Below are 19,513 nucleotides of genomic sequence, written 5' to 3'. Positions count from 1 at the left end.
GAAATAACAGAAATCTTAAGAAAACATTAGCTCCCCAGCGCCCATCAATCTCCATTCTAGAAATTCCTTCTTTAATATAAAAACCACCTGTAAATCATTTTCTCAATGCCAAAAAAGACAAGCTACCTATGTGAAAACTGTAGGAAGTACAAATCTGACTTTCAAATAAACCAATCTCCAAAATATCTATATTTTCCAAGCTTTGTCATCTGTAACGAGCAAATCAACAAAGTCATAAAATATTTTAGAAGCCTCTTTTGCTGCTTACATAAAGTTAGAATGCAAAAAATTTTAAATGTGATGTTAAATCAGTACATTAAATTGAAAAGTATGTTTTATGAATGCTTTTTAGTATCTTTAGACTATCTCTTATATTTTAAGTCTGTGCCATAAAATAATGAATTTTGCATATCATGACGACTAGAAAAATTGGTTTAATAAAGTCAAATATAATAATCTAATGTGATACGTCCAGGAAATAGTCTCTGACCAATGAACTGAACATAGCCATCTAAGAAAGAACAGTGGGTATGGAACTAAATAACCTACCAAGGGTTCGTTCTATTTTCCTTCCAGGAGATTAAAAAAAAAATAAAGGCAGAATAAACATTCATTAGGCTAAGATATTTTAGATTTGTCTGAAACTTGGTGATTTGACAAATATCAGAGTTATACAACAATAACCACCTAACTCAGTCAAGCAAGAAGCCCATTCAGTAAAAACGTCAATCAAGCTAAATAATAATATCACAAAATGATTTTTCAGACCAGATTTTGTGGTGTTTAGTCCTGTTGCCAACTCCAAGCTTAAAGAAAAACATGAAATATATACAACAGGCATTTAAAAATATTTCCATCATCACGCAGGGATATTTTCTCTCTTCTAGGCTCCTCCCACTAGCAAGCACTCTTCCTGCTTTCATTACTTGTCCCCATCCTTTAAAGGGAACTCATCATTTACCCAGTTTCTATCAATCCTTGATAAATTCTTAACAAAACACTGACATATAGGTGAATCTAGACTTAAACTGTGCCGTCTCTCCCCTAAGCCCATCATTGGTAATTATATTCTAATAGATGTATTTATTCACTCAGTTATTTGAATCATATCTATTGAATAGAATGTATTAGTCAAAAGGAAGCTAAATTGATGCAATGGCAGGTAGTAGGGCTGATATTTTGAAGCATGGCCCACCCTGTTTTAAAATACAAATCAAACCACTTAGTCATCTGCATATTTATAAGGCTAATTGGTGAATAATTATTATGTACAATAGTAATAGTAATTACAGTTATAATTTTAAAATGCTAATAGCAACAGCAACAGCCCTCCCTCTCTAGAGTTTCTGGTATATCCCAGTTGCTTTAATCTGTTATTTATATTTTCACAATTAGCTTGCAAAGGAAGTGTCATTATTTCCATTTTACAGATGACTTGCTCATGTTCACGCACCTATTGATTAAAGTCTAAAACAAGAAAATTTTGGCATTGCTAGAACAATGAATCTTTAGGGATTTTTCTATATAAGTAATTCTGATTACAGTGAGCCAGTGTACAGACAATGTACAATGTAAGTGAACCTTTTTACTTTTCACATGAAGATGTTGACTTTGACACAAAAAGATGTTTATCAATATTCAGTCTGCCACTTCTCACAGTCTACGATGATGGTTCTCAAACTTTAGATTAATTACAATCATCTGAACAGCTTGTGAAAAATGAAAATTGCTGGACTCTACCCTAAAGCATCAAATTGAGTAGTTTTGGAGTAGAGCCTGAAAATTTCTATTTCCAACACGTTCCCAGGTGACACTGATACTGCTGGTCTGGGGACCACACTTTAAGAACCGTTGCCTATACATTCAGCAATGTTCACATGAAATAATATTTTTACAGAATTGTAGAATAATTAAAAGGCAAAAAAAAAAAAAAAAAAAAAAAAAAAAAGATCCTTGCTGGGACATGAGAATAATCTCTTTTAGATTATCCACTATTAAAAGAATATCACCCAGACCCTACCTCAAATCTCTGTGGATAACCTAGTGATTTTTGATTTGTGTGTGGTTTAATATATTCCCCCAGCATAAACACCCGTAAGAGTCTGGGAATTACATACTTCTCAATATCCACTCTCCGTTTCAGCCTTATTGAATTACTTACCTCTGCTCTTAAGTCTCCATTCCACCCCCGCACTCGTAATGTAGCCACCTGGCAAACTCATACCCAGGGTTTAAGGCTTAATTCAAATATCACACAGTTTATGAAAAATTTTCTGAATGGTATGGACACCATTAGTTGCTCCTTCTTCTCCTCCCCCGCAATATTCCACACACTTTATTTACCATGTATTTACCTTATATTGGTCCTCGGCCCCATTGTCCTGAGTACAGTGCCTGATGTAAAATAGGCCCTTAATATTTGTGTAATGACTGAAAAAATGAAGAACGAGATCTTGTTCACCTTGACATGTCCTCCATGTCAAAGCTTCCTAGATTAGGACATACACTCATAGGACCAGGTGGAAACAATATCGGGAAGCATAATTTTGTCTTTGGTACCCTCCCACATCCTCTCTCATTCTCACCCCTTCCCACTTCCAGTCCTCTGTTGCCCTCTCATTTCACTGACCTTTCCGCTGACCCTTTCCGTGTCCCTTCCACTGCACCACACCCCAGCACTCGTTCTGCCCAGCCCTGACATCTCCAGGATTAACCAGGCTCCAGAGGTGGGAATCTTCACTTTCTTCCACGGACTTCCTTCCTCTCTCCCTTTTTATCATTATTTGGCACTAACTTGTCCTATTTCGAGGGGAGTGGTTTGCCTTAGCAAATGGAAACATTCCAATAAGTTCCTTAAATTTTTAAAAGCTGATAAAGCTTCATATGCTACCCCCACCTGAGGCATTTTACTAAACCTTAAAAAGTAACAAGTGTTAAGTAAAATTTCCAGAATAAATGTTACAGGATGCATGTGGTCTGAAATTTGAGGAGTAAGGAATTGCCTCAGATTATAAGAGAAAAGGCCTTTTGTACCTCATTAAAAAGGCTGCCTGGGATACCTTTATTTTTCAAAAGTATTGAAAACATTTTGTGATTTGGTAAGAAGACAGTCTAATAACTTCTCTCAATCTACTTCATAATTCATTTAGAAGATGGACCCCATTTAAGGAAGTTGCTACCTCGATGGTTTTTTGACTTATACATCTTTCTCTGATTGGCTCTCCAGCCTCTGTTCTAGAAAATGCATTGTACAGTCTATATAATGTCATTTGGTGCAACTGAAAAACAATTGACTTGCTAAAAAACACTGTATGTTTTTCTCTGAATGTTACACAATAAAAGAGTTCCATGTCACATTAGTTTGAGAAAACTTGCGTACTGTATCTCCCTTTTGTCTTCGCAATGATCACCCACACTGTGCTCTTGTGAGGAATCCAACCTCAGAGAAACCTGTTTAACTTCTCAGCATTTCCCAAACTTTTCTTGACTGCAGAACCAGTTGTTTGTTTCATTTGGTTAGTTTGGATTTTACCCACAACACTTACTAGCTCCTTGCAAACAACTCTGATTTGAAGCATTAAGAAAAAAACTGAATTTATGAAGAATTGGGATGCATAGGGAAAATGTGTTTATGAGACAAGTTTTTTTTTTTCCCAATAGCATCAATATTTGTCAAGGCTATAGATAAACAATTTGAAAATAATCGCAAAGGTATTTTTTTACACTGACAATATAAACCTTGTTTTTCAATTAAAATTTTGGAAGCTTCCTATTTTCCATATAGGCTAAATATTTACTGAAACCTTACTCTAATGTCCATAATATTTGCTGGTACTTGACCGTGCAAGAAGTTGTACTTCCTACAGGGCTGGGGGTTGGGGGCTGGAAAGAATACATTTCCTCTTAGTAGTGAATGGTATTCTTTTAACCCCCCAATTACACAGACATAGTTGTCAAGATTGTCATATAGAGGGGGCCAGAAGTAAAGTGATTTTCTAAAATATCTTTGTAAAAGAATTTCCCTCAATTCCCTACTGGAAACAAAGATGTAATCACAAGCCATAAAGGCTAGCGTTCAGCAGACATTTGCTGTGGTTCTCCACAAGACCATTTAAACCAAATAACTCCTAGTACTGTAACAAAATGAAAGAAAAGGTGTGATTGAAATTGAGATGGGAGGCAAGAAGGAAGGAAAGAAAGAAGGGGGGAGAGAGGGAGAGAGGAAAAAGAAGGGAGGGAGGGAAAGAGGGGAGAGAGGTAGTGAGGGAATGAAGGGAGAGGAAGGGAACCAAAAAGGCATTGACTGTTTCAGGAGACCAATGAGACTTTAGGACTGAAATTTCAATAATAACCCCTTTTTTGGGAAACCAAATGTGTATGTAAGTTACTTGTTTCTGAATTTCTAAGTCAATTCTTCAATTCTCAGTCATTTCCAAATGTGCTTTTTGCTTGCCATTCTTTTATTGAGTCTAGCCGGAAATCCTGGCTGCTCATCACAGCTTTTGAAGTTAAAAATTTTCTACTTTCCAACTTCATTGTCTGGTTGTCTCCATATTTTGAGTGATGTAAACATTATACTGCCAACAAAGAGTAAAATTTGTCTATTTTTCCCATCACTTATAAATATGATTTTTGTACAAAGTATTATTTTAACCTAGAATCAGCACGTGGAAAGAATAAATTCACAGAGGAAGAGAAGTGTTGCTAAAGCCAGATGATATCTTAATGCTGTTTTGAGAGCTTCAAATGTCTCGGTGTTACTCTTAAATGCTGTAGGTGAACAGGCATCTTGACATAACAACTTTAGAGGGAAGTTTGGTGAAACCTGTCAAACAAAATACGCACACACACACACACACACACACACACCCCTTTTGATCCAGGAACAATTCTGCGTCTAGAAATCTGTCTTGCAGATAAGCTCATTATGATGTTCAAAGCAGGCAGCATTGCTTGTAGGAGCAAAAAGTGCTTTAAAAATTAATTGTAGATGTCTGGCTAAATAAATGATGCTTCATTCATACAGTGGTATGTTATACATCCATAACAAATGATGTGGCTATGTAGATATGAAAGGAGTTACAAGCTGATAACAGCTGAATGCAAAAGTGTGCAGCAGATTCTCTGAACTGGGTAAAAATATATGTGCATATACATATGTCTATATATACTTGCTTTGATGTGCCTAGAAAACTTCTGGCAGGACTCTCTAGAAATGTAATCAGTACTTGACTCTGAAGCATAGGAGTAGGGCAGGCAGCTCCAGATCCAGAGAGACTGGCTTGTTTTTCCCTCATGTACATAGTATGACAATTTCTATCACATGGATACATTCATTGTTCATTTTTAAAATCTAGATGATTTTTAACTGTCACTAAAAAGAATATTCCAGGACTACAAACTAAAAATAGTACTTTTCTGGATTGTTTAGAAAGGGAAAAGAAGGCGACTTTGTAGGATAATTTTGCAAAAACGGTCTGATCTAAGACATCCCAGTTGCTTTCTTACATACAGATGTTAGATAGAGTCACATAAATACAATGGTCACCAAAACAGTGGTCTCGAGGAAGTGAAAACCAGACTCATTCTATGACAGTCTGGAGCAGATACACGACAGCAGTGATAAAGTACAATGGAATACAGGAAATCTGGCTAAATGGGCAGTCTCTCAGTAATATCACTTTGGTGACTTCACTGTCACCGAGCAATTAAAGTGACCACCGAACTAAACCCTCTAAATTGAAAAGCATTCTCTATACATAAAAGCTTTAAAAATTTAAAATAATGTTATGAATCTCTCCAGAGTGATTCATTATGTTCATTTCAACAAATTGAAGAGTGAAATAGAAATCAGGTAAGCCTGCTTTTGTGTGGATCTGTGCCAATACCAAGTGGATAAATTTAGGGATTTTTTTAGGAACCCATATTGTTCAGCACAGAGTCTACATTGACCAATATAGCAAAATGATTGCAAAAACATTTTATATTTGAAGGCACAGATGCAGTTGAATAGGATTTTTGGGTTTGTTTGTTTTCGTTTTGTTTAAAGGAGGGAAGGAAGAAAGAAAAAAAGGCAATTGGTTCTTGGAACTTAATTCCTACTTTTAAAAAGGACATTACTTTAAAAGGAGTGGGCAGCTGGTCTGCTGAGTCTTCATTTCATTAAGATACTGGGATAAGTGAAAATATAAGTAAAGTAATACTGCAATTTTCCTTTTAACACAATTGACAGAAACAATAAGGAAATAACTTGATTTTACTGTAAAGACTTAATTACAATTCTTAAATGCATAACCCAGCTCCAAAATAGTTCATTGATCTTACCAAAATATGTTAACTAAAATAAAACATTCATACGATGAAAATTTAATTGTCAATAGTTACATGTGAAAAACTGGCTTTTTTTTTTTTAAAGAATGTATTCTGACATTGGATTAGAGAAGAGTTCATGCACTGTTTTGAGAAAACAATTCATAACTATTAACAGGACATTCATTTTTCTTCTATAGAAAGCCAGACTTGCCAGAATCCGGGCAGCCAAAAGCGGAAGTGCAAATGCGTACATGCAGAGCAAACGGAATGGTTTACTCAGCAATCAACTGCAGGTACAGTCAAGCACTTCACTTTTTTTTAATGTTCAATTTATTGATGAATATTACATCAATTAGTTCTTCTTAACCATATCATTGTATTGTGGGTAATTATGAAATTGGCTACTGAAACAACAAAAGCATCATTTTTAATAACCTCACCCTATACAATCTTATTGGTGGTAGCAGGTTAGAAACTGGGCTATGAAATATTGCCAGTAAATCATGATTCTCAAAACATGATTGGGCAATATTTCTACGCTGTCTTACGCAAACATGGTGTGATATTATGATTTATAATAAGAAGTATATATTTGGTCTTCCTCTGGTTTCTGCCATCCTGTGGAATTTCCTAAGTAAAAGGATGTCTTTTGTTACGTTAATAAGGTGACTTTTGGACCACACCTAAGGTTGAGGGCTGGTTGCCAGGGGAACTGTCCTGAACGGGAGGTGGCTATCAAGATAGCAGCCTCACACAGGTTTGTCTCTTTCCACAATGTTAGACTTTATTAGAATAAAGCCATGGATCTAGTCCTACTAACTCCATTTACTGCGGGCATTAACCAAGGCTCTGGCCAGAGGATCATCTCCAATAGTCAAGGGAGAGCGGTTTCATGCAAGAGGATTACCCAGGTTTGTAAGCAATAGGGTTAGGCAAGGTGAACAATCTTATGAAAGGATGAGAGAGAGAGCTCATGTTCAATGAGAGTCCGTTTGGCGTGGGGGTGCAAAGCATCAGGCATCGGGCCCAGGAGGTGAGGCTTCAAGCTCTCTGTCTGGGATGAGCGCAGGTGCAGCCGTCAGTTTGTCGGTTGTGGCCTGAGTGAGAAGCCATCAGAGAGCTCTGATCTTATGCTGGAGACTGGGTGCAGTGCCCCCATCTGCAGTCCGATAAAGCAGCCCAGGTGGTCACTCTGCACCCTGAGTCTGGAGTTACCTGATCAGGGCGTTCACTGGGTACACCTTTCACGTGATGCTCTGGCATGACTGTCACTTTGTGACTGCCCTAGCTGTCAGAATTATTAGAGTCCGTTTTCTGTTCATAATTAATGCTCTATACAGAACCAACGAAGTGATTAGAAGGTTGGAACTTTTAGTCTCAGCCCTGAACCTCCTGGGAAGGAAGAGGGGCTGGAGATTAAGTTCAGTCATCAAAGGCCACTGATTTAATCAGTCGTGCTTAGGTAATGAAGCCTCTATAAAAACCCCAAAGGAGGGCTTTGGAGAGGTTCCTGGTTCGTGAACACGTGGAGATTTGGGAGAGTGGCGCATTCAGGGAGCATGGAAGCTTGTGGCTCCTTTTTGCGTACCTTGTCCTATGTATCTCTTCCATGTCGCTGTTCCTGAGTTATATTATATCCTTTTATAATAAATTACTAACCTAGTAAGTAAAATGTTTCCCTGAATTCTGTGAGCCTCTAGCAAATTAACAAACTCAAGAAGGGGGTCAAGGAGATCTCTGATTTATAACCAGTTGATCAGAAGCACAGGTAACAACTCGCAGCTGGCTTCTAAAGTCCAAGGTCAGGGTTGTTAGAACATCCATCTATAGCTGATTGGTTCAAGCACAGGTGATAATCTAAGATTGCGACTGGATGGGGGCAGGCTTGTAGGACTGAGTCCTTAACCTGTGTATATGAGGCTGTCTCTGGTTAGATAGTGTCCAAATTGAGCTGAATTGTAGGATACCTGACTAGTGTCAAGAGCACTGCTTGGTGGTATGGGGGAAGCTCTCTGCCACTCTGGAATTGGGCCAAGAACCCTTTTTACATGGGAAAAGTCAACAATTCTCAACGATTGAAATACCTAATTATATTTTATTTTTTTATTTCAAAATTAATTGTGTTCCTTAAAGTTCATTTGGGTGGAGGTAGAGGGTGATGTGTCTTGTTTTACCTTTTTTTTTTTTGATTGAGGAATATTGGGGAACAGTGTGTATTTCCAGGACCCATTAGCTCCAAGTCAAGTCGTTGCTTTCAATCTAGTTGTGGAGGGCGCAGCTCACTGGCCCATGTGGGAATCAAACTGGCGACCTTGATGTTATGAGCACTGAGCTCTAACCACTGAGCCAACTAGCTGCCCCTTGTTTTACTTTTTAATGGAGAGGGTACACCATTTAGTGTTATAAAGGTCACACAATATGAAATACAATTTGAGAAACCACTTTTACCTCATAACTTTCTTTTACTATTCGGGATTCTAATAATCTTTACTTAGAAAATAGCTTTTATTTAGGTAAGCATGATGGAGGTTACAGTATTATCTAAATATTAGATTACATTTTATTATCCAAAAATAATGGCTCTCGGGCTTTCACAGGTAATTGGTGGTTGAATGAGTAGAAGAGATTTAAATTTTCAGTTCAGGGAAGGAAGTCTATAAGATCAATCCACTAATCTGATGAAAACTTAAAAGCAACTGCTCATTTGTTCCTTTCTAGTTAAAAAAAAAAAAAAATGCTGCCATTTATTCTCAGGAAATAGGCCAGATCTCTCTTTGGAAACGTGTAGTTAGGATCTCATTGTTTGCAAATAAAATAGAAATCACTTCTACCTTCTCTGTGTTAATAGTCCTCTGAGGATGAGCAGGCCTTTGTTAGCAAATCCGGCTCCAGCTTCGAAACCCAGCACCACCACCTGCTTCACTGCCTGGAAAAAACCACGGTAAGGAAACAGCATGACTGCCTGCCCCGGTACTAACACAGCAATGCATTGGTTTTGGGGAATACTCAGTGCTTTCAAGCAGGATTTCACTGTCTGTATTACTGGAAAAATATACATACATACGAGTACATACATACATAATACATACATACCCCACAGTAATTAAATTACCTTGAAAGACTGTAGTGACATTTCAACTTGGAAAGTACTTTAGAGACTTACTTAAAATGCTTTTATCCTGAGTGGTTATCTTCACTTTAAGTCTAAAATATCAGTTTAGAGCAGATGGGAAGTTGTTTTCCAATAGCCCACTGAAAGTCCTATAGAATATCATTTTTTGCCTGATTCTTAAAATGCTGATTAAAGAGAAAAATAATAATAATAATAATGAAGTTCAAGTATTCCTGACACCTGGATAGAAAGAATATCAATAACAATAACAAAAAATAGAGAATGACTGAATGTAAGTATTTCTTTCATTCACGGGTTTAATGAACAGAGATAGATAATAAAACTACCTGTTACCATAAGAAAAATTACACATTTAGTCACTGGCATATCTTTTACTATGCATTTCTCCATTTATAAGCTTCCAGTTGGACCTTCTCTTTAGCAAAGTTTTCTAGCTAGGTTGTCAAAAGGTGTTGTCATCGAATGAAAGCCCAAGCTGCTCACCTCATGACAACCAGCAAATTAAGTGACAAAGATTTCGGGCAAGGAAAGCAACTCTATTTCCAAAGCCAGCAAGCCAAGAAGATGGTGGACTAGTGTCTTTAAAAAAACATCTTGAAAATGCACAGAATTCAGGCTTCTTTTAGGTCAGGGTAAGGGGAAAATGGGAGGGGTTTGAGGTCAGAGAGTGATTGATGACCACAGACATCTGGACATCAGCAAGCGTCCAAGGGGGATGATGAAACTTCTTTGGTTTTTGGTCAACAAACTCCGATCGTTGCGATCCCAGTCATGAGGTTTCTATAAATCTTGATAAACAATCATTATTTTTGTGTGTATACCTTTCTTATCTCCTTGGGGAGGTAGTTGTGAGCAGGGAGGTCGTTTCAGTAATTCCAAGGGTATAGTTAGGTCCCTTTAATGATCACATGTCTATGTGCAGGACTAAAACGTGCTAACCGACAGGTTATGGGAACTGGGCAGGTTCGAGCAAGATGGAGTCACAGACTGACTATTTTACTCTATTGCAGAGTCACAGTCTATGATCACAGAGCAAAACAAAACTTGCACCATATTTGGATCAAGTCCTCTCATTCACTCACTGCAGATGTATATTTGCATTATCATTTCCAATATATTGCCCGTACATTTATTCATTTACCTATATAGTCATTCATTCAACAAATATGTATTACTTGAGTGGCAGGAACAGCAATGGGACCACCGTGGAATGAGACAAAGAGGGCAGAGCCAGAGTGCTCAGAATAAGGCAAGTCTTCCTCCAGGAAGGAGGAACTGGAGTTGAGACCCGCAGGATGACTAGGTCCTAGTCACGCAAAGAAATGAAGGGGCTAAAAGTAAGAAAGGCTCGAACTTGGCCTAAGGAGACATGAAGGAATTTGAAGGTGGTCGGAAGGAAAGAGTGTAGCACAGCACAAGAGGAGACAGAGAGAAAGGTAGCAGCTAATAATGCTAGGTTTTGGAGGCATGTGCAAAATTTTGATCGTTATCTCAAATGGAAAGTTATTTGAGCGTTTTAAACAGGGAAATTACATGATTGTAGCTGCATTTTTAAATAAAGATACAAATAGGTCTGTAAATTATTAGGACATTTACTGAACTTTAAATAAAATTAATAATAGATTGTATTTCTCCCCATCTTTTCCTTTGTTTTTATTTTCATTTTTCACTATTTTACCATTTAGGGCTTTAAAAACAAACAAACAATAATTATTTAACACCGATTGATATAGTTTAAATGGAGCTACCTACAAAAATATATGGTAACCAGCAATGGAATGACTTCTTTAATTCTAGTCCTTGATGAGAAAAATTAGAATCTCATGCATTATGACTTGTATTACGTGTGTGAAGTATGCATTGCAAGAGAAGAAAACAGAGTGTGAATTTTTAGTGAACTATATTTTTTATAAATTTTAATATTTAACATAAAATTCTGTCTTGTCTAATCATGTTTCTCTGGACTTCAAATGGTACAATGTTAAATTTCATTTACTTCAAGATGCTATCTCAGCAAAGAAATGACAAAATGAGTAACTGAAACAATCTATTTCCTATTAGCCAGTGAATTGCTTCAAGTGTTTTACTAACATTTTTCCTCGAAAATAAGAACGAGCCGGACAATCAGCTCTAATGCATCTTTTGGAGCAAAATTAATATAAGACCCAGTCTTATTTTAACATAAGACCGGGCATAATATAATATAATATAATATAATATAATATAATATAATATAATGTAAGACCGGGTCTTATATAATATAAGACCGAGTCTTATATTAATTTTTGCTCCAAAAGACATATTAGAGCTGATTGTCCGGCTAGGTCTTATTTTCGAGAAAACACGGTAATATAGATAACCCCCATATAACACAGCACTTCCATAACACGGTTTCGCTCTAACACAGTTCAGGAATCGGGGCAAAGCCTCGTACAACACAGCATCCTAGAACACCGTTTCACTCTAACAAGGTTGGAGAATTAGAGAAATCCCCGAACAACATGGAGAGTAATAAGAGCTTTTAAGAGCAAAAGATATGCCATTTGAAATTTCTCATTCAAGCGTGGATGTCATATCTGCGGATTTGACTGCAGAATTTTAAAATTTATTAGAATTTTAAATCCATTTTGTTCACGGAGTATTAAGTTCAGAGGATGAAGATACCTTGTCAAAAAGAAAACGCCCTCGGTTAATGGTGCTTAGTAGTGATGACGAAGAAAACATTATTTAATACATATTAATATGTTATATTTTTGGTGAAAGTTGCTTTAATAAAGATAGTCCTCTTAATTATAAAAATATAATAGTATGTTTTTAATTTTTGGAACCTAACCCCCTTTTTTGTACTAGTTCTTTGTTTCATATAACACGGATTCGCATAACACGGCATTTTTTTTAGGAACCTAACAACCATGTTATACAGGGGTTATCTGTACTTTAGGATAAGAGATAGTTAAATGGAATTCGGCATGTGCAAAGCCTCCTCGTATAAGACGATTCCACCAACACAAAGAAAAAAAGTAGCCATTGAAGTCATTCTTAGTAGTTCAAACCAAAAATGTTTTCCCTTATGTTTCTGAGGTAAAAGTCTTGCATAGGCATTTTAGGAGACAATTCTTTTTAAAACATTTTAAAAGCACATTTTACACTGTGTTTCTCTAAGATGTGATGTAGGAAATGATGTGCGTTGCTGTTCACTTCTTCGCTAGAATTCTGAATACAGACAGAGATCATGAATACAGCCAGTGTTGTATCAAAAAGATGGGAAAGGAGACCTGAAAGGTTCAGTGCTAAGTTTTAACCTTCTGAGTCAAATATAAAGTAACACATTTTGCACATAGACATATTGTACTTATTTATCAAATAAGTCATATTTTTATCTCTACTGAGAATTTTATGGAAGCATCAAAAGAAATGTGTCTTGGGTATCTCATTTTCTAATTAAAAAAAGTTTTCAATCCCATGTGAAAATATTTGCTAATATGTAACAGACAATCTAACTTTGGACATTTGATTAAAATAGTCTCTTTTCCATAATTTCAATCTGTTTAAAAAAATGAAAGTCAATGTGAATTTACACATTCCTGTGGACTCTATCTATATTCATTTTCAAGGTTTTTTTTTTTAAATCTTATAACATACAGATTTGATTTTTAAATTAATAAATGATATTTCAAGATAAAATTAGCCTATAAGTAGATAGTAAATCAGCTTGCCTATGTCAGTCTCAAGGTCTAACTGGAGAGATTTTATTTTCTCACAAACGCCAGTAGGAGGTGACTTTGGCATTCTAATCTTAATGAAAATGGTATTAGTTACCCACTGGCTAGTCTAAATGTACATGGACATTTCTGAGTTTTAAAAATAAAGCAAATTCGTTTCCTTTTTAAAAGTTAAAGTGTGTTCCTGTCTTTCTTCACATTTTCTTATGCCTATGGAACAGAATCACGAGTTTGTGGATGAACAAGTCTTTGAAGAAAGCTGCATGGAAGTCGCAACTGTTAATCGTCCTTCAAGTCACAGCCCCTCTCTCTCTTCACAACAAGGAGTCACCAGCACTTGCTGTTCACGACGACACAAAAAAACTTTCCGCATCCCAAACGCCAACGTGTCTGGAAGCCACCGAGGCAGTGTGCAAGAACTCAGTACAATTCAGATCAGATGTGTGGAGAGAACCCCGCTGTCTAACAGGTACCTGAGATTAATCTGTCTGTGGACACACACGTGTGCTGGTCCTCAAAGTGCATCTCTACCTGCGGTCATGTTGCTCCCTCCGTGGCATCTAAATCCTAACTGCTAGGGTTTAGAGTGAGATAAAATTTAGTTTGCAACAAGTAGGACAATGGATATACTGTAATAGTCATTAAGAGTCAAAAGCAGTAGTTCTATCCGTATTAAAAGGGCAGAAAGAAGATAAGATGGTCGGTCAGGCATGCATAAATGTATTTCTACCTCTTCAACTCCACAACTATTTCTAATTTGAGCAGATACCTCTATACTCAGGAGCCCCTTAGGTGAACACAAATAGGCTGAAACGATAGTCAACACAACTAAAGGAAAACATTAAATTGACATTGATATGATTGAAAACTATTCAATGGCACCTAAAAATAGATCAACCCAGTCAATGGGACAGTGAAAAATAAAACTATGCCCATGTAAATCTTTTGAATCAATATACAATTTTGAGCATAAAACTATCTCTAATTCAAAGAAAGATAAGGGAAATGCTAAAATTGTTTACCCCTGGTGAGTTTATGGACAAATTAAGTTAAATTTTTCTATTACTGTTTTCCCTTTGTTTCTCTTTATGTGCTACTTGTTTTTACAAGTCATTAAAAAACTCAGTTTTTGCCAAAATAATTTTACTTTGTTCTTCAAATTAAATAGCTTACAGTTTTAGATTAACAACCATTAATTCAGTGCTACTTCTTTGTTAGCATCCAACAGTCTTTGTGGAAAACCTGGATGAGGTTCTGAATTCGGGCCATGTTGATTTACATAAATCTGATGTCTCTGGGACCAGAATATTAAATGTTGGAGCAATGAACAATTTCTGTCTCGAAGATATTATACCATTCCAAAACAGAAAATGGAGAAGTGTTTCGAAAGAAAATCTCAGGACATAAACATTTAAATTAAGTTTTCCATGAAAAGGGAATATTTTGACGTTCCTGTGTGTCCCCTCCTTGCTCCTTTCCCCTTTTACCTGTCCCCACTTAGACTATATCACTCACGCAAGAATAGCATTTGAGAAAGTCTGTAAGTATTAGTGATGTCTAAATTTTGGGGGCTCTTAACATTTGGCTGGCACTAACTTGAGAGCTTTCAGGGTACCATATGTCCCAAAGAGACAGGATAGTAAAATGATTCTGGGGTCAAGGAGTTAAGGTATATCCATAGGATATAGCCTTTTCCTAATGGTATCTCAGGCCTTTCAGAGCTTCTGTCTTAGAGAAATACTATTTTACTTTGCTCAACCCAGGGCCTCCAAAACTTACCTGATCTTCTTTCTTGCTTTTATATAGAAAACACTTGATTTAAGAAGCACTCATAGAACCAAGTTCAGCTGACTTTTAGACATTTATTTAATATGAATGACCTGACCTATGTTCACTTTAACATATATTAAGGTTTGATGACTCATCTTTTTAAATCATGGTGATTGTTCTTAGACATTTAAAATGTTACCTATAAATGTAAAAATATGTATTCCTCAGTTGTAGGGGAAAAAATATTGTAAGTAAACAACTTACCTTCTTAAATCTATTTTTTCCTCATCAGCCGATCCAGTTTAAATGCCAAAATGGAAGAGTGTGTTAAACTAAACTGTGAACAACCTTATGTGACTACAGCAATAATAAGCATCCCAACACCTCCAGTAACCACCCCCGAAGGAGATGACAGGCCAGAATCTCCTGAGTACTCAGGAGGAAACATTGTCAGAGTGTCTGCTTTGTAAGACAATTGGAATCAGGTCGAAAGAGAATTTGAGCCCTGGTTGTGGAAAGAATCCCAATGTGGAAAAAAGAAGAAACAATGAACCTTTTGCAGATGAAAACATCAAAGTGAGAAGGTTGGTAGTAAAACAAAACAAAACAAAAAAACAAAGCTTCTAAACTAGAGGATGGAAATACAACCACCAAATGGCATTTCTGGACGGAGTTCGACCTGTTCGACAGAGGTATATAGTTTGTGGCCCGTTGACTTTGCAAATGAGCACAATGAAATGCCACCTATTGATGCTTCTTATGACCAGGACTCTTTTTTAATAAAATAAATAAAATAAATCTTTGAACCTAATGTTCCAGTTGAATGCAAAACAAAACAAAAAAAAATATGGAAAACATTTTGATACAAATTTTTCCTGTTAAAACCATAAACATTGGCTATGATGAAGATTATTGCATATTAAAAAAATAAAAAGTCATGCAACACATTTGTATTGACTGAAGGAAACCATCATCATGCATGCTTTGGAGCAGTGATCTCAGTTTCCTTATGTTGTATTCAGAATAGGCATGATAAACTATAATTGTAGAAAGGGGGGATTTCTGTGCACTTACAACAAGCGATTGTTCATGTTCCATGGTGAGCTGTGCAAATAAACTCCTTTTAGAACTCTAGCATTTCTCATAGGAAAGCTCCATAGTACATCTAAAGTGTTCCGATAGTTCTGTATCAATTATCAGTTTACCTTGCACCTAGATACTGTTACAACTGCAATAATTCAGTGTACACCTGTTGTATCAGGAATCAGGATTTTTTGTTGTTGTACTTTCCAGATCTTCATAAGTACAGTAACAGCCACATTCATAGAAAAATTTCTAGTGTGGCCAGGTTTTAGATAACTTTTTATCTAAAACTCTTGTGTCATAAACGTTTTTCAGTAATATTCTTTGGTCTGCTGTGTTCCCGTGGCAATGCATTACTTGTTCCTCTGTTTCTATAGCACCTTTCTATTGGTTTATCGTCATCAATTGGACTAACAATTTGTAGTGCAAATGACTTTCCTACTTTTGTATTCCCCCCAAAACTATAAGTAGACTGTCATCGTCAATCCCCTTGTCAAAAATTGGGAAAAAGGAGTTGACACCTAAGAATTATCTCTAGCCTCTTTGCTGTCTTGGGAAAGTCCAGATACTGAATACACATACCACTGTATGTTTTGTGAAGAGTTGGCTGGGACTAATATCACAGGATCAATTATCCCAGAATCTCACTCAATGTATTATTTATTTTGCTTTAGATCTCAAATACATTGTGAGAATCATCTGAATTGAAATGCAGAGATAAACTGGAGTGCTTTATGTAACAGTATTTGTTGAAAGTACGCTTTCTACACCGTTGGGGAAGGAGGCACAAATTTATTTCAGAAAGGAGCAATTTTCTCCACGAAATCAGGAGTCAGGAGTTTAATGATGCAAAGTTGATCTTTATGTACATTTAAGTGAAAAGTCTTCGTACCTTTTCACCTTTAAAATTTATCAGCAGACATGTCTGCATGTGACAGTGTAAAAAAGTTTTATGTCAAATGAAAAGTTTTGTTCATTCCAAGCCACCAGTGTGAGGAATAAAGTTTAGCTTTCATACATGGAAAGAGTTTAATAATTATCCCTCTACTATAGAGATTTTAAAATGCTTATCATAATTTATCATAAAAGAAATTAATCCAACCATTTTCAAGTAAAGCCAGAAATTCTTGCTTTTTGTTTCTAGAACAACTTCTAGAACAATGCTGTACACACAGTAGATTTTAATAAACATTTGCTGAGTAAAAGTAAGATGAACTCCACTATCGGGAAGAACTGGCTTTATTTCTAGTACATCTTTTTAAAAATTACTAACCTTCCTAGAGTGTGAATATTAACAATTATATTAACACCTGCCTCATGTCACTTTATGCTTCTAGAGCAAATATATAGTAAAACTTCTTTGATAGCATTTGTTGGAAAACTTTTTTAAAAAGTAGACTAAAGAAAACACAATCAGGAATACTTAGGTCTTCTGATTCGCCATGAGAAGTTCTATTTTTCATGTTCTAAATATTACATTTTAAAATAATGCAATTAGATTATTTCAATTGACAATTCTGCCTCCCTTTCAACCTATCATTTATCCAAAACTATTACTTTCTTTAGACTTTTGGAAAAGAAAAAAAAACTTTTTGGTGTTTTAGGTGATTTAAAAATATACCGTGTTGGTGGTGGATGACTATTGATGACTGTGTTAAGTGCATCTGTATTGTAAATGAAATGTAATTATTTCTGTGTACCATATGGAGTAACCAAGGTCATTTGTTTTTGACAATTTTGTTCGAAATCCATATATCTTATTTCAGAGGATAGCATAATATCTGCATTATGCTGGAAAAAATAGACCTTTGGAGAATACTTAAATAAAACACGTGCATGCTTGAACAGGACAACAACTGTTATCCTTTGTTCTTTGGCTTTCTTATTTTCTAAAATCTAGGATGTGTCACACTTCTGATACATATTTGGGAGAACTCTGTAACATGTACAAACTCAAAAGAACCTGTCAATTGTGAGTAACACTTAAATCTAGTCTAAACCAGTGGAGATAGCATCTTTCTGCCAACAATGGGAAATCAGGCAGAGACTTTAATAGAAAAGATAATATCCTTTAAAGATAAAAGTGTGCCACTGCTTTCAATGCTAATTTTTGGAAATATCTTGACAACTTCATATGTACTAATTATGATAATTTAAGTATATCACAAGGGTTTTATTGGTCATTAAAAAAGGTAGTATGGTTAAAATTAGTTGTCTTTTTATAAATGAGACTTTCAAATAGAGTGCTCGCTGCAACGTGTGACCTACAGTTTATTACACTGTACCATACATGCTACTTGCTTCTTGCATAGTGTGGACTGGAGAGAAGCAAGGCTACTGCCTGGACCTTACATACTTTTTGAACACCACTACTTGAGTTAAGCAAAGAGATGCTCTGAGGTAATAACTTTGATCAGAACTCAATAGATTCTTAGTCAAAGACTGTTATCTAGGGAAACAGACAGGGTGATTTATTTGTCTAGCTATATGTATGTGTCTATATATGTGTGTGTATGTTTATTTACATATATTTATTCATACACATACCCAGGTTTTATTCATTTTTTAAAAAAATATAGTTTCTGTTCAATAAGGGACAAAAAGGAAGGAGATGTTGAAAGATTATTAGAAGAGAGATAAAGACAGAATAAATCATTTAGTACAGAGAGTGATTTTCACCAGTGATAACTACTGATGGTCTCCATTTTTTTCCTTATAATTCTTTTCCTTTATAGTCCTTGATTTATTGCAGTGTCAATCCGGCATTAAAAGGTTCAATACACCTCCCTATTTCTTCAACTTAGTTACAATGTGGGCTTAGAACTAGCCTCCGGGGAGTTATATCAATGTCTGCCAGCAACATTGCTCAAAAGAATAAAAAATGGTTCTTGATATCAAATGGATGACTCCTCAGAGTTTCATAAGAAAGGCATCTCCTCTTCCAAGAGTGTTATTAAGGTGTTTGTTTTATTAACTCACTGGTACAAACATAGTTATTGCTCTGTACTGTGTAAACTTCATCAGAATTTTCAACGTAACTGTGCAGGCCACTCGATTATTTTGAAAAAATAAGTTTAAATGTGTATCTACCTGAGCTGGTTGTATTTAGGGTTGTAAAAAAATTCTCAAAAGAGTCAGATTTTTACTTAAAAATTATTCCTTTTGAACAGCATGTTGCCTAAGACATTTATAAAATATATTTATTGCAAAAAGCTTTTAGTGCAAATAATATTAGATCATCCTGTACCTTCTAATCCTTTGCTTTTTATCACCCTGCCTTACCTTTCCTTCCTTTCTCTAAAGCACTAATCATTATTTTACTAGATTATTCTCCCCCTTTCCCTTATCATTTTTCCCTCTGGCTTTTCCATGGAAATCCATTAGGTTACTATTGTACATTCTACATATAACTCAAATTCTTAAGTGCATAGGATGGGCTAGACATGGTGACAGGTGCAAAAGAAATAGCAATGAAGATTCCAGACCAAATTCT

At 35.9% G+C, this 19,513-nt stretch overlaps 1 protein-coding gene across 2 annotated transcripts in view; it reads left to right on the top strand.

Moving 5' to 3' along the window:
* Positions 1-17,882, top strand: part of KCND2 (potassium voltage-gated channel subfamily D member 2) — a 461,795-nt gene extending 443,913 nt beyond the window's left edge. For both annotated transcript variants that reach the window (XM_019751676.3, XM_074315675.2), the window contains 4 exons: positions 6,510-6,605; positions 9,161-9,253; positions 13,389-13,636; positions 15,230-17,882. In XM_019751676.3, coding sequence (XP_019607235.1) covers positions 6,510-6,605; positions 9,161-9,253; positions 13,389-13,636; positions 15,230-15,407 — 615 coding nt within the window. In that variant the 3' untranslated portion in view covers positions 15,408-17,882. The remainder of the gene's footprint in view (positions 1-6,509; positions 6,606-9,160; positions 9,254-13,388; positions 13,637-15,229) is intronic.
* The last annotated feature ends 1,631 nt before the right edge of the window (positions 17,883-19,513 follow it).

The sequence above is a fragment of the Rhinolophus sinicus genome, chromosome 8, assembly GCF_057876585.1.
Source record: "Rhinolophus sinicus isolate RSI-liver-muscle chromosome 8, RSI-T2T, whole genome shotgun sequence".
Lineage (NCBI taxonomy): Eukaryota > Metazoa > Chordata > Mammalia > Chiroptera > Rhinolophidae > Rhinolophus > Rhinolophus sinicus.
The sequence above is the reverse complement of the archived record's forward strand: the minus strand, read 5'-3'. Positions and strand labels throughout refer to the sequence as shown.